This window comes from Penicillium cinerascens, assembly GCF_028974065.1.
Source record: "Penicillium cinerascens strain IBT 15544 chromosome Unknown scaffold_4_segment0_segment1, whole genome shotgun sequence".
Classification (NCBI taxonomy): domain Eukaryota; kingdom Fungi; phylum Ascomycota; class Eurotiomycetes; order Eurotiales; family Aspergillaceae; genus Penicillium; species Penicillium cinerascens.
The window spans coordinates 2118130-2132802 of record NW_026695298.1 but is presented as its reverse complement, the minus strand read 5'-3'; the positions used below and the strand labels follow the sequence as shown (position 1 = coordinate 2132802).

General features: G+C 50.4%; 6 protein-coding genes across 6 annotated transcripts; 2 read left to right on the top strand and 4 right to left on the bottom strand.

Moving 5' to 3' along the window:
• Positions 1–419: 419 nt before the first annotated feature.
• N7498_009901 (uncharacterized protein) lies at positions 420–3866 on the top strand (the record flags this gene model as incomplete). The annotated part of the gene is made up of 7 exons (XM_058456957.1): positions 420–667; positions 735–969; positions 1022–2025; positions 2080–2800; positions 2851–2901; positions 2957–3770; positions 3829–3866. The coding sequence occupies 7 exons, from the start codon at positions 420–422 to the stop codon at positions 3864–3866; spliced, it is 3111 nt and encodes a 1036-aa protein (XP_058303856.1).
• A 564-nt stretch (positions 3867–4430) lies between these two features.
• N7498_009900 (mitochondrial 54S ribosomal protein bL33m) lies at positions 4431–4833 on the bottom strand. Its single transcript, XM_058456956.1, has 2 exons — positions 4786–4833; positions 4431–4652 (listed from the first exon to the last, which is right to left on the bottom strand). The coding sequence occupies exons 1-2, from the start codon at positions 4796–4798 to the stop codon at positions 4483–4485; spliced, it is 183 nt and encodes a 60-aa protein (XP_058303855.1). The 5' UTR covers positions 4799–4833; the 3' UTR covers positions 4431–4482.
• A 990-nt stretch (positions 4834–5823) lies between these two features.
• N7498_009899 (glycoside hydrolase family 75 protein) lies at positions 5824–7004 on the top strand (the record flags this gene model as incomplete). The annotated part of the gene is made up of 6 exons (XM_058456955.1): positions 5824–6090; positions 6147–6212; positions 6263–6399; positions 6451–6599; positions 6650–6877; positions 6931–7004. 6 exons carry the CDS (start codon positions 5824–5826, stop codon positions 7002–7004), a joined length of 921 nt encoding a protein of 306 aa, XP_058303854.1.
• A 115-nt stretch (positions 7005–7119) lies between these two features.
• N7498_009898 (uncharacterized protein) lies at positions 7120–8328 on the bottom strand (the record flags this gene model as incomplete). Its single annotated transcript, XM_058456954.1, has 3 exons — positions 7120–7516; positions 7574–8061; positions 8110–8328. The coding sequence occupies 3 exons, from the start codon at positions 8326–8328 to the stop codon at positions 7120–7122; spliced, it is 1104 nt and encodes a 367-aa protein (XP_058303853.1).
• Positions 8329–9228: 900 nt separating this feature from the next.
• On the bottom strand, positions 9229–9885 carry N7498_009897 (uncharacterized protein; the record flags this gene model as incomplete). Its single annotated transcript, XM_058456953.1, has 1 exon — positions 9229–9885. The coding sequence occupies one exon, from the start codon at positions 9883–9885 to the stop codon at positions 9229–9231; it is 657 nt and encodes a 218-aa protein (XP_058303852.1).
• Positions 9886–12379: 2494 nt separating this feature from the next.
• Positions 12380–14246, bottom strand: N7498_009896 (uncharacterized protein; the record flags this gene model as incomplete). The annotated part of the gene is made up of 5 exons (XM_058456952.1): positions 12380–12960; positions 13017–13323; positions 13375–13623; positions 13685–13961; positions 14041–14246. 5 exons carry the CDS (start codon positions 14244–14246, stop codon positions 12380–12382), a joined length of 1620 nt encoding a protein of 539 aa, XP_058303851.1.
• Between the last annotated feature and the right edge of the window lie 427 nt (positions 14247–14673).

The following is a 14673-nucleotide window of genomic DNA, read 5'->3' as shown; positions in this document are numbered from 1 at the left end:
TTCTCGATTCAGTTAGTGATCGTGTGCGAAGGAGGTAGGTAAATAAAATCGATATACTTCTGCAACATAACTGAAATGCATATTCACATGTGGTGGCATTATAAATTTCACACCAAACATCGCCTATCAAGAGATAGGAGACTATGTCTATGTATTTTTGCCCAAGACTAATTCGGATCCTTTCCTTGTCATGCCATTGAATGAGAAGAAAAGGCGTCCGATGACCAATGCCTCCGAGTAGTCGGCGGCATCGAAGTCACGGGATGCGCCTTCCTTCGTACGCATCCAACATCCTCCTCACCCCACATCAATCTTCTTTTTGATCCTCCTGGCCGAAAATCTTCTAGTCCAGAATGCAAGAAGAAGGACTCATCTCAACGGCAACTGGAAGTGTTTCGCCATACTTCAACCCTCAGCCAATGGGCTCAGCGCCCTATGACCCATCCAGCAAAGGGCAACCTCTGCTAATGCAGCGCCCCCAAAACTCGGGGATCGATATGACTGGCTTCTCGTTTGCAAAGCCTGCTGCCAAACACAAAGGCTTTTTGTTGCCACCCTCTTCCAAGCAAGGCTTGATCAATCTTAATTCAACCTGGGCTGCAGGTACAGTCGAAGGTCAACATAAGGGCAGCGGACAGGATGAACAGTTGCGTACACCAAAGACCCTGTATGTCTAAACTACATTCCCTTGCTAACGAGGTGGCTGATAAACATTTTTATTCTTTTTTTGCAAGGCGACATGCCGAGCCTGAGCCTCAACGTCTCGAAAGCTTCGGTGAGGACGGTACACCACACTGGGAGCAACGTGATACTTTGCGGACCACTGGACCCAGCAACGGCAAGCAACTGGACACGATGACCGGGACAGCGAGCCTGAAAAAGGACCAGTCATCAGGCTTGACAAATGGACCCAAACCAAGGGTTCACACCATTCTGCCCGTGGGTTCTAGCATTCATATTGACACTGAGGTATGTCCTATTTAGGTATGCCACAATAGCATCCTTTACTCACTGCCTAAAGATCAACACATCCCGAACAAGTTCAAACCTATCAGCCCATGATCAGCATGGGCGAACCAGCTCGGGAACCCCGATTCCACTTGTCTCTCGACCACCGATCCATCCCAACAATGACTGTCGAGTTTTCAAGAGTCGCCGACAGAACCGAAATGAGGCTCTTCTAGCAAAACAGCATTCGTTCACGGGTAAATCGGTCTGTAAACAGCCCACTGAGGAGAGGCTTTTCGAGCTTCTAATCGGGAAAATCAGGCAGCGTGAAGAGAAAGAAGCTGCAACTGTCGAGCTCCAGCGTCAGCTGGAAGAACAGAACCTTAGTTTGAAGGACGAGAATCAAAGATTGAAGCATCGACAGGAAGCAGACAATGAGAAATTGCTGAAAACGGTTTCAGAGTCAAATGATTTCCGGTCCCAGATGGACCACTGGAAAGAAAAGCTTCGCAGGTTCAAGCAGGTGGTCAACGAATTGGGTTCCGAACACAACACTCTTCGAGATGAAGCGAACAAATTCAAAGTCATAACTGCATCGCTTGAAAAAGAAAAATCTGATCTTTTGCACGCCATCCACGATATTCGGATTGAAATCTCACGCGCAGAGGACATGATTGACAAACAGAAAGCCCAAATGTCAGAAAGTGAAGCACGTTTCTCCGTTCTCCAACAAACCCTGAAAGCTTCGGAGGAAATGGCTGAAAGTGTCAAAGTGGAGTTGGCCAGCGAGAAAAACCGATCTGTCATCCTAGAATCGTACATACAGAACTATGCTCGAACTCAGACCCGGCAGTTACTTCTGATCAGAGAGGATCAACGCAAATTGATCGAGAGTTTCAATTCAGGAATCCAGTCCCAATCTGAGGAGTCAACCAGCACTAAGGATGCACTCCTTTCGGAAGTCAGAATATGCGCCGACCGACTCTGCACCTCAGTTGATACCTTGAGCGACAAATGCACCACGGAGAGAATGGAGATCCAGGATTTTACAAATACGGTTCACGATGCAGTTTCTCGGTAAAGTCATTTACGGTCCAGGAACAAAAGTCATTTACTGATACAGGAGGCCAGGTTGGACACCATGTCCACCCGTTTCATTACGAGTGTCGATACAAGCACTGCAATCAATACTAGCGTCTCTGACAAGGTCCAAGGAAAATTGCAATTGATCGAACAACATCTCGGTTCCGATTCAACCCTGTTTAAACAGCTTGGTAAGTGCGAGAGCTCCTCTGAAAATCTGAGGGATAATATCACGGCTATCGAGCCGACACTGCGCACTCTCGATAGCTCTGTCCGGTCTTTGACGAACACCGAAAGTATCCTACTCGATGGTCTCAGTGGCTTTTGCGAGAAGCTAGCCGAGGCTCAGATTCAGCCAGCTAGCCTGGGGTTGGAATTGGAGCTGTCGAACAAGTTTGCCGAGAATACCGCACTGCAGCTTCGACTTCAGGCGTTGTCACTAGAGGCCGAATCTCTCCAGCAGCGACTTGGTGAAACCGAGGCGCAAGTCTACACACTCAACCAGTCATTAACAGAAGCGACGGCAGAGCGCCAGAAACTCGAAGATCACAGCCACATAGTTGAAACCGAAAAACTGGCCATGCAGGGTGAATTCGCCTTGGGTGAACAAAAGATTCGACAAGAACTCGACAAGGAGAAGACAATTGCGACTGATGAGATTAGACACGAATACGAACAAAAACTTCAAACACTTCAGAGAGAAAAGGAGGACCTTGAGAATGGATCTGAAGAGGTCCTTGCCCAGCTCGGAGGCGTTCGGGACTCGTTGGTAAGTATAAAGATTGACTGACTGCAAACATGTCTGCTGACAACTTTCAGGTTGAAGCCAAAAGAATAGTTGACGAACAGCGCAGGGACCGTGAGGCTTTGGTACGTCATCCACGTCATTTTTCTCATATTCTGCTAACTCTGCTAATAATTCCAGGCTGAGGAGACTGAGCAGCAGATTCAAGAGCTCACCGCATGCTACTCCGAGGCTATGGCGAGGCTGGATTCCCAGGCAATGCAAATTGAGCAGTATCAGGTGGTGGAAACCGCATCCGCCATCGAGAAAAGTGATCTTCGGGAGCAACTCAAACAGGCTCAAGAAAAGAATCAAGAACTTGAGCGCACATTAACATTAACAGCCGGAACAACGGACCGGCAAGAACCGTCTGCCAGTAATATCGTCCCATTCGCAACTTTCGGGAACAGAATGTCACCGGAGATAGATCAACAGCCGTACGATGATCCAGCTGACTTTGCAATGCTTTTCATTACAGATGAATCGGCCGCGTCATCACCCTGTGGAAAAAGCACCAAGCCACTCCCAAGCAATACTGAACACACTATAGCAAAAAAAGACTTGCCACGACCAATGAAGGAAGACAAAGGCATCTTCGACATTCCGGGAAATACAGACCAACCCCAATTCACCAGGAAGCGAAAGGCCGTCAATTTCGACGCGGTGCCTTCCAGAAACAATTCCAAGACAACCGTCGGAAAAAATTCGGGCTCGATGCAGGCCCAAGGAGGCTTGGAGGATCAGCCCAACAAATCATCAAAGCACGTTCACAAGTTCACTTACAGTCGCGTCCACACAACATCTACCCAGATTCAACAGGAGGAATCCACAGGCCCCGCACGCCTTGCCATCACTGAGCGGCGGACTAGTCCGAAGGGCCTTGTTTCTGCTAGCAGTGGAAATCATCCAGCTAGCAAGCCTAACACCCGCAGTCGTGGCAGACGCCGTTCACGAGGTATGAGAACTGCGTTGCGGTTTCCTATGGTGAGCTGTATTCTGATAACCGTCACTAGGCGAACGCTACGATGCTCGTTTCAGTCAGGAAGACTGATGCTTTCAGATCAACGATGCGAAAACAATCACTAACTCAGGTCCATCACTATATTTTCAGCAAGCGCCCTAACTTTTACAAGGTTGAGAGCGACTATCCAAATAATATTAGAACATACATATACTGTATTATGCACTTACGCTTTGACTTTGACCCATTCGAAAGCTAATCAGTCTCATTATCGGATCGCGCTCCAGTCATGTCTGTTTACGTCCTATCCCCGTGCTTCATACTGGCCCCAGGGACCCTGTTATCAAAAAAATACAGTGATAGTGGAATCGAAATTTATTTCCAGTTGAGAACCCAAAGCAGTAATGCTCTTAAACGCCAGACACAATGCTCCATCAAAGAGAAGTCCACTGCGGAGCAGTCGAGTGCAGGGACATAGCCCTTGACTCTTCCCAGGATATAATGTACACAAAAATTGACACACGCCTTGAACGTCCCCGTACAACGATTGCCACCATTTGCTAGAGTATCGAGATTCGGTTCCGGGGGAAGATGGAGGTCGAAACCCGGATCATAAGCGTGGTTGTCTTCGAGGTCGCGGTACTCGATTTGAATCGGCGGCCTTTCGGGGTGACAATCGTGCCGAATCAAATAGGTGTGAAGTCGCTTATTTCGCCTTTCCACCCTTGGTCGCCTCAAGGAACAGCACCTTCTTCTTCACGACGGGGTCGTACTTGAGCATGCTGAGGGGTCGGTGCACTCGCGGGCGCATCATTGTGCGGTAATAGCCCGTCATGGCCATGGAGATCAGCCGGACGGCGATCGTACGTGACTTTGCTGTTAGAAGAAGCGTGTTAGCAAGCTGGTCCGGTCTCCGGGTGTTGCGGTGCCGGGGGGCGGGCGTGGGGTGCAATTGATGAGATGAGATGCTTGAAGTAGTTCCAAGGGGCAGAAGTGCGGATGGACTCACCTTTCTTCGCCATTTTGCTCGACGTCCCGGGGAATTTGTCTCGGTGTCCGATGGGTTGGAAATTCGAGCGCGATTACGGGCAAAACCGTTTGTGGTCACGTGGTATGCTTAGTCAGTTCACCGCCCGGCCATCGTGGGCATCAAGGTTGCTTAGTTGACTTCAAGTTGATTATTGTCACTTGGATTTTATTAGTGATGCCGGTTTCCTGCTGAGCGCCACAGCTGGAGCTGTAATTTGATTTCTCCTCGTAACGTGCGGCCGTGTCTCATATGATACGCTGGCACAACACATTTCGTTATTTAGGGACAACCCTTGTAAGTTGTATTGGACTCCGACTGTAAACTAAGCGAATATTGCATGCACCATTAGCCAATTGCTCGATGCTGGTTCGATCATGCAAGGCAAGTGGATTCCCTCGCTTCAGAAGGTTACTTCGGCTTTCCGGTTTTCAAACCGGCATTGACCAATAAAAAATCTCGTATTCGCGCTTCAGGGACACTGCAAACTAGTGGCTGAAACACGGTCATAAGTGCTAGGCTCGACTTGAAACGAGAGGACATTTCAATTCCTAGTTGTGCCTGAAATGCCAGTGAAAATAGAATGCACTTCATAGCCGGTAAGCGCTCTTTCTTGCAAAGAGATTCTTAAAAATCCAAAAGCCTGGGCTCTTTAGTACTTTCTCAACGATTTTGCTTCAGTGCCTCATTATGACGATCTAAAGCAAATTGAAACTTAGCCCCGCCCACCTGCCCACCACGGGGTTTAAAGTCGTCCTGGCTGACCTCAAATACACCCTAGGAATTACCCTCTCCGGTTAGCCTTACCCCAACTGCAGGGATTAGAAACCGAGGGTACCCCATACGAGCATGTAAAACACCATGTGAGCTTGCAGCAAGCTTTATGATCACTACCACGTTAGCAAATACGACCCTTCAACCGCCGGCAGGAAATATATAAGGACCATGTTACCATCGTCAATGGAGTAGACTTCAGGTTTCCTCCGATCTTCATTTCATCGATCCCTAAGTAGCTACAACATGCCATTTGTATTCTCAGCCCTAGTGGCCTCACTGGCTCTGTTCGGCCCGACATTGGCTCAGAGTGTTGATGGCTCGAAGTACAACAACCCAACCGCCGGACCTCCCTCGAGCTTCTTCGCTGCCGCTACCTCAATTCCCGTTGCTGCCCTGCAAAGCGCTGCCGCAAATGCTGACACGGCCGCGAAGGATGCAACCTATCCTGTCGACTACAACGATGGTGCTGCAAAGGTTACTATTCATAGTGACTGGTCTAACTTCGATGAGGTAAGTTGGTTTTAAACCCTTCTCCGGTGAGACTCCACTGATACCCGGGCATATAGGGTGCTGCCTTTGTTTGGGTTGCTGATATGGATGTGGATTGCGATGGCATCGACTACCTGTGCAGGGTACGTGATTATCCAGTATCCCACAGACGTCACCTAACGCATCGGTTCAGGGCAATCAAGATGGACAGCCTCAGACCAACTTCGGTGCTCTAGCTGCGTACGAGGTCCCCTGGATCGTGATCCCCAACAAGTTCGCCACTACTTACCAGAGTGTCCTCCCTGGAAACAACATCGGTGCCGTTATCTGGTAGGACCCCCGACCCAGAATAGACGCCATGTGAAACTAATAGAGTGCCAGCGACGGAAATATGTTCTACGGAATCTACGGCGATTCCAATGGGGGCACTCCCGAGGTTATCGGAGAAGCTTCGTGGCTTATGGCTCGCACCTGCTTCCCCAACGATGACTTGAATGGAAACGATGGCCATGATGGTGTTGATGTGACATGTAAGCTGGGCACCAAGGCATTTATGTCCGCTTTTGCTAACCGTGGAAAGATATCCTGTTCACGGGTAATGACGCCGTACTCCCGAGTAGCGCTCTCAACAATAACTATATAACCAACTTCAGCACTCTGCAGTCTATGGGCGACAGCTTGATGGCAGCCCTTGCGAATAACTTGAACCTTTCTGGAGGCTCTGGGAGTCCTACCACTACGTTGATTACGAAGACTACTACTAGTTCTTCGCCTACAACTACCTGTTCTTGGCCTGGGCATTGCGCCGGTGAGTACCAATTCTGATTGAGACAACCATGTCATTTTCTAATGATTTTTTAGGCGCCTCTTGCTCTACGGAAAATGACTGCTCTGGTGATTTGATTTGCACGAGTGGGAAATGTGCCAGCCCTTGAATGTAATTATAAGCATGAGGACTTGAATTCTGTTGATGTATGGAGTGTGATGCTTTGAAGCTGGCTTTTATTGGAACAAATACGCAACTAGCTAGTTTAGCTCTGGGACTTGCCTTTATTGCTTAAAAAGACATCCTAAAGGACCTCTTTCGAACCATACTCTGTTTTTGTTCCACCCTTGCTCAATAAAGTCTCTGCCCACCTTCACAACCTCCTCGATCTGCTGCTGGCTCCCCCATCCAGCAACGCAACTTCCCCAGACAACAAGGTGAACACCAACATGGATCGCAGTTCGGAATGCCGTCTCCTCACTCAGAGGTCCATAGCCCTCCGCAAGCCCCTCAATCATCCACACTCCACAATCCAGGTCTTTGAATAGCTTCGTTTCGTACAACTCGGCAATCATCTGGGCCAGATCCAGAGCTCTGTTCCCAATTTGGCATAGTTCCCAGTCAACAATGAACAGTGTCGTTTGAGACTGCTCAATAAGAGGAGCCTTCGGAATGAGAACACTGGCGATCACGTTAGCATCCTGTGACTCCAGGCTAGATATAGATAGAAAGACCTACTTCCCAGTCCAGAAGTCACCATGAATAATTCCAAACCCCTCCTCCTGATCACTTTTCTTTAACTCCGCAGCCGCGAAACTTTTAACTTCTTCAAAAACATCACGACTCCGTTCCAAAATGTCAGGAAAGTTCGCGACTGTATCTATCAACATAGAGTAATAGATGTAGAATTTCAAATCTTTCCCCGTTGCGTTCTGGGCAAAGAACGATCTGGACTCTGCCTGTTCACTTTTGCTGCCCCAATCATGAAATGAACGTAGCCAAGATCCAAGGGAGCGACCGAGCGATTGCGCCGAAGATTCTGACACGCCATGAGATAGATCCGAGAGAAGAAAATGCTTCAAATCGAGCGAATTGGGAAGATCTTCCATGACTTGAGTGTTGGTTTCCCGGTCAAAATAGAAGACGCGGGGTGTTTTCACGGTAATGTTTGCCTGGGAGTGGGACGCCAGGCCGTCAAGTGCTTGGAGGATAGCATCTTCGAAGTGCTACCTTCAATTAGTACTCAATTCTTGATTTTCCGTGGAACAACTCACACATCGCTTCGCATCAAGCTTGAAATTGCGATTGGAAGACGCGTAGTCTTTCGAATGCTTAATGACAATGGAATCCGGGGATGAAGAGGGGGTACCTCGATAAACGAAATTGGCATTGCCGCCGGACAACCGGCTCAGAGAGGAGCATGCAAAGGGGGTTTGTGAAAGCTGCTGGGCGATCTGATCGTGAATCTCGTCTTTCTCTTCTGCGTTGGCCATTTTGGAGTGTATTCTTGGGGAAGCTGAGAAAGGTGCATTTTCTACCCGGATATGGATCCCCCACTAGTCCGCACTCGGTGCCCGCGACGGGGCAGTGGAGTGCGCCTTGCCCCGCAGGAGATCAGCCACACCCCGCAGTGACTCAACCTTGGGTGATCTCACATTGTAATGGGGTGGGTAAAGTATGTTGAAAATCATGGATAGATCGTCTGAGGCTCAGATTCATCTGCCTTATCAAGTTCAAAGGCCCTAGGCATCTAGATTTACAATGGAAAAAGATGATTCGTAACAAATGTATTGGGTCCCTCAATCTTAGGGCAACGATCAACAAACATTGCGTCAAGGTCATAATGGCCACATTGCGGATCGTTAAAATCAAGCAAAGGAAAAAATCATATCGCATCGGACGCACGTCCTTCAAGCATCTCCACAAAACAAGTGAGTCACTACACAATGGCCAATAGAATCACGCAGAAGCAAGAACATGCATGCAGCAATCGCAACATTGCACCCCTCCCATTGGCTGCCAGACACAAGCTGCAGCTTATGGAGGGGCACACACTAATGGCTCTATCAAGAGAAGCCAACAGTACTATAGAGCTCAAGCAGAAAAAGCCCCCGAGCCACGCCAAGCTAGATCCTTTCCCATCTGGGAATCCGATTGCTGGGGGTCGATGACTCGAACAGAAGTCCTTTGGGCGCATCCAGGCAGGCCCGGCCCCTCTGTTCCAGCTCACTGGGGGTGTTTGGTTACCAGGTGATTTTCACACACTGGCGAAGACCGGCTTGCGGTCGTCGGCAATCAATGCCGTCCGTATGGAAGTGAAACCTGTCGCAATAAAGACGGTTCGTAAGGCGTATATATCATCAAGTGCACAGTTAAATGCCGTCTCCACACATTTAGAATCGATAGTCTGCACCTCGGCGGCGGATTCGGGAGGATTCGAATCGCTGCTCGGAGCGCTCGCGGTCGGAGCTGTAGAGTGAGCCACGGCTGGATGGGCTGCGGCTCGTCGAGCTGCGGGGGCTTTGGTAGACGATAACGTGGCGCTTTCCCTGGCCTGGGGAGCGCTCGACTCGTGGAGCGCGTTCAATGATCTCGGTTGCGGTGGACTCGGGCTCTGGAGAGTAGGAACGGGGGCGACTTTGCTCAATCACTGGCCGACGTGATGGGACGTAAATGGTACTGGTAGCAGGGGAGCGGACGGGAGAGGCGCGGCCGCGACGAGGTGGCTTGAGAGTCATGCCTGCTTCGACGGCGTCCAGCAGGTTGCGGACTGAGTCGGCATCACGAGGCAGCTTGACTCGCATGAGTGTGCCGTTCTCCTTGTCCACGACTGAGAAGTGTTTTCCGTTTTTGCAGTATAGATATTGCGTCACGTCAACGGCACGAGGGTGGCCGCGCTCACAGAGGCCGCCTTTTTGTTCTTCAAGGGCGGTAGTACACTGGGTGCAGTGGCCGACGTGGCGCTTGAACTCTTCGACAACTAACTTCTCCGCGTCGTCCATGTCGCGGACGACAAGAGGAGGCACGACATTCTCAGTTTGGCCAGGCATGGTGTTGGGCGGGGTCAAACTGGGCTGACGCCGCGAAGGGAACCGGCGTGGACTTTCTATGGTGACGGAGTGTGGGTTTATATGGTATTTGGTCGAGTGGAAGGGCGACACGGTGACTGATTTCGGCGAGTCACGCGAGAGACGGTGTGTGATTACCGTATAGACCAGAGTGGTATGCAGAAGTAAACGGGTGATGAGATACTAGTGTTCTTGGAATGTGTGAATGGAGTGAACGGTGGATGGTATGAGACGAAGGTACTTGGAGGGGGAGGGAAGTATATATAGTTTTCCTTATTGGCAAGGCGCACTGCACTGCAGCCTGGACCCTCAGTGCAAGCAGAAACGATGTAAACGGCAGTGACTTGAGCCCCACCGGTCATGTCCGCGTTGCACTAAGTACTTCCCAAGTCTATCTAGCGCCAACCTAGCGGGAAGCTAAGAGTGTGGCTCAGTTGAACACCGCCCGAGAAGCCCACGGTTGATCCTCTTATTGGCCTCCGCCTCCAGTTTGACGGTCTGCTTTCACCGGGAACTATGTCAACCATGATGTTATCCATGGCCTTGAGAGTTTCGTTTTCTTCATAGCATGAACTAGATCATTTCCTTGTATCTCAAGCCTTGTCCGCTATGTCCACCGCCTACTCATTGACCCCCATGCCATCATGGTCAACCGTGGAGGGTGTGGCTTGAGCCAACTCGTGTCCTGAGCTGAGGTGCGGGTCTCGTGCCCCTGACAACCCGGGAACCTGTTCATGTCACTCACGAACGGCCGTCCATCGTGAAATCACAGCCATTACATTTGCTGCATGTCACTACATCTGAGGCTCGTCCCGGGTGCAGACTATCGCGCTCGATTTTCATTTGCTCCGCTGCCGCTGTCCCCAACGCCAGCGTCTACCGAGACGGTCTTCAAACCACCCTGTCCATTGCTCTGGGGTTTCAAGCAACCGCGCTCAATTCCATTATTAGCCTGTTTCGGCTCGTGAACTCTCTAAGAATAGAGCAGCGATCGTGATGAGACGATACTTTGGACCCCACGCCATCACCCCCTCACCATCCGCTGCTCCCTCAAGCCACAAGCCACAATCAAGCACCGCCCTTCAGCTCCTGTGTACACTTTCTTCTTCCCTCTTTCTACCCGGGTGCTGCATGGCCACAAGCCACAAAGCCGCTTATCTCTGAACCGGTTTGGTGCACCAGCTAATGTCTCTCGTCTCGTGTTCTTGCTGACCCTCGTTCCTGAATACATCTCAATTCCATTGACGCTCAGTCCTCTGCCCCGGGGGCTGCAGGGGGTGTTCGAGCCGGGACAATATCTTCGAGGACTCGAGATGATTCGAGCATCCTCTGACGCGCGGTACCTGAGGACGTTCTATTTACAATTGCCTGTCTGCCTTGAAGGCACCTGCAATCACCCTACTCGTGTTCAACACGGGTCAACGCCCAGACCGTGTCAATCCCCCATCCCGCCCCAAAGGCCACATCGACCTCTTTCTTTCAGGATCTGGCCCCTTTACCCCCCAATTATTTTGCTTGGATAGTCCGACCGGCCCCGAGACTCTAGTCCTCGACCCTTTGTACCCGCCGAGGGTTCATTAACTCCATGTATGAAGACACCCGCCGCCGATATGAACCTATACTGGGTGATGTCTTCCACCAAGCCCTGCCGGGCTAGCTCAATCGGTAGAGCGTGAGACTCTTAATCTCAAGGTTGCGGGTTCGACCCCCGCGTTCGGCTATTCCTACAAAATAACCTGAGATATCTTTTTTTATTCCCCGATAAAATTTTTCCTCGAGGCTCGTTCTGTAGTCTGTGAATGGCTGCGTCAGTTTGGGGATCCACTAGTGGGGACCGGCCCGTCTGCGGAAGAACTGGTCTGCGATACGTCAGAGGCGAATGAGAAACGGAGGGGAGACCTTATGACTGACAGGAAAAAGCAATTATTGTCAATTACGAATAAGGATGGATGGATGCCTAGGAGCAGCGGCGGGTGTCAGGGTCAAAGCGCAAGGCAGAATATACCATTTCGTATCGGGGTGAAGGTTCTCTGTCCTCTCCAGCTGATCATGGAATTGCAAGCTAGGCATCAATGGTTTGTAGGCAAGATGGTGGCTTTTTACAATGTAGTGCTCAGGATCCTTGAGATGACCCTTGATCGTGAAATAAGCAACCACTTGGTCCTGTCTGCCGGACGGCTGTCTTGTTACGCTGCCGTTGTACTGTATGTGCGAGCAAGCACTTGAGAACTTGGCGAGCTGGATTGTTGCCCTCGTGCATCAGCTTGATAGGAAGGTATATCGGGATCCTTAATTACAAAGCTTGTAGATCCCCCAAAAAAGTCCCCTCTGATGGACGGACAACCTTGAGGTACTATAAAGTCCATGTTTCCTCCAGCTTCTGCTCCTTCAGCCCAACTTTCTTTTGGACTCTCTTCGCAGTCATCACTCTGCAGAAGCCCACAAGAGTTTTCTACTCCTTTTCGATTACTATACCCTACTCGTTATCCCGAATGTCAATAACGGTCGACTTAAACTTTCTGGCAGAAACCCTGCGGTTGAACAAGATGTCACTTTCACGGTAGGAGCGATGCTTGAGCTCAGGAAGAAAGAAGTAGGCCATAATCCAGCAGACGCAAGCCGTACCTCCCCAGATGTAGCCGCACTTGCCCGCGAGGTCCCATCCCGTCGGGTTAAGCATCTGTGAGGCTAGAAAGATCATAGGGATCTCTGCGATATAGTAGGCGGCACGGCCGACGCCGGTACTCAAGGGCCGAAGACGAACCGAGGACGTCTCGGAAATAATCGTGTACGAGATCGGTCCTAGCGTACCGGCGAAGACGAAGGAGATGAGGATGCCCAGACAGGCCTGGGTGTAGTTGGTGGAGTTGTTTTGTGGGATAGAGGCGCAGATTCCGAGAATGAAAAGCAGGGTGATATTAGTGGCTGTGCCCCAGAGATAGATGGTTCGACGACCGAACCAGGCGGTAAGGAACCAAGAGAGCGCATTAGCAACGAATTGAAGACATGAGTTAATCAGATTAAGCTGAAAAGAACGGTCGGACGAGATACCAGCTTCTAAGCCGGGAGTCAGTCATCCGTGTCTAAAGGTTATTAGCGGGGGAACTACTTACGCTCGAAGAAAAATGTTGCCTGGCTAGCAATCAGATTACCAGCGAAATTCTGTGACGCGTACATCAAACAGGTGATAATTGTTCGCCTTAGATCGGTACCCTTAAATAGGTCGAAGATAGCCGGGATACCGTCTATCTCAGCGCTGTTCTCAATCGTCCGCTCCATCATGGCAAGCGATTGTTGAGCATGCTCTGCGGATTCACTACCGAGGCGCTCGATAGAGTGAAGGGCCTCCCTTTTGCGTCCGCGACGGATAAGCCACCATGGAGATTCGGGGGCAAGAAAAATAAGGATCACAAGGGGCGTCTAAACAAGTCAGCTCTAGTAGGTATAGGATCTAGAAGGAGAGGGACCTACAGGGAAGATCCATTGTAAGGCGAGAGGCACTCGCCAAGCCCACTGATCGGCTTGCTTATTATATCCTAAAGTAGCGGCCGCGGCCAAAATCGAACCGATAGACCAGCTCATTTGCAGAGTAGCCGTACAGGCACCTCGGAGGGCGAGAGGAACAATCTCGCTGGCGTAGGCAGGGGCGTTGGCAATGAAGATTCCCCAAGGAACACCTTCTAGCGCTTGTCCGACCACAAGGACGGCGAGCGAGTCGGCCTAAATGGATTTGGTCAGGCGATAAGCTCAAGTCAAACATCGGATCGGGCGGGCTACTCACAAAGAAAGAAACGAAAATCGCGGCGTTTATAAGAATCAGGGCCAAGATGGTAGTCCAGCGGTAGCCGAGACGGTCGGTGATCGGTCCAGCCAAGAAGACACCAATAAAAGCACCACATTTACCGGATTGGGAGAGGGCGCTCTGCCATCGGGTTGGGATGGTATAACTGCCATCCACTTTGACACCGTACGTTCTTCGAAAAGCGGGAAGAGCGACGAAGTTACCGTTGAGAAACAAGTCGAACGATTCCATGACCTGACTAGCATTAGCTGTTATCCTGCAAACAGAGTGGAAAATTTCCGCGATTCGAGATCTGGGATCTAAGGGGAAACATAAGTACAGGAAAAGAGACTCACAATAGTAAAGCAATGGTAAATGCCCACAAGCAAGCCCAGGGGTGGCTCTTAACCGTCTCCCATAAGCCCATCTCATGCTCCCGGTTCTCGCCATCGATGGCATCAGTCATTAAGAGATCCTGTTTAGGCAAGACCTCAGAATGGTGAACATCGACATGGTCCCCGCTGTGCAACTCCTCCTTTAGCTTAATGATATTTGTCGACATCTCTTTTGATTTCCTCAGTATGTCACAGTGTCAATGCGAAGCAGGGTAGGAAACAGCCTAGGGGAACGAAAAAGTCGGGTCGTGATCGCATATATATATACATACTACCTAGCCCGATCCCATGGCGTGTAATGGAAAGAGTTGCTCGTTGGCGAAAACAGGACAGAGAAGAGCTAACTACGGGGTACGACATCTAATGAACCGCGATTCCAATAAAGGTATCCGCGGCTACGCTAGCGCTCGGCTAATCTTGACAATGTTTTAGAACGCTATATTCGTCCTTCGCAAGCCTCCCCGCGCTATCCGTAGGTATCGGGGGTATAGGGGGTATCGGGGGTATCGGGGGCATCGAGGGTATTTGGGGATGAAGATACGGGGTTCGCGGAATGCACGGGCCACCTAGCCGTTTTGCGTGGCGGATTCTGAC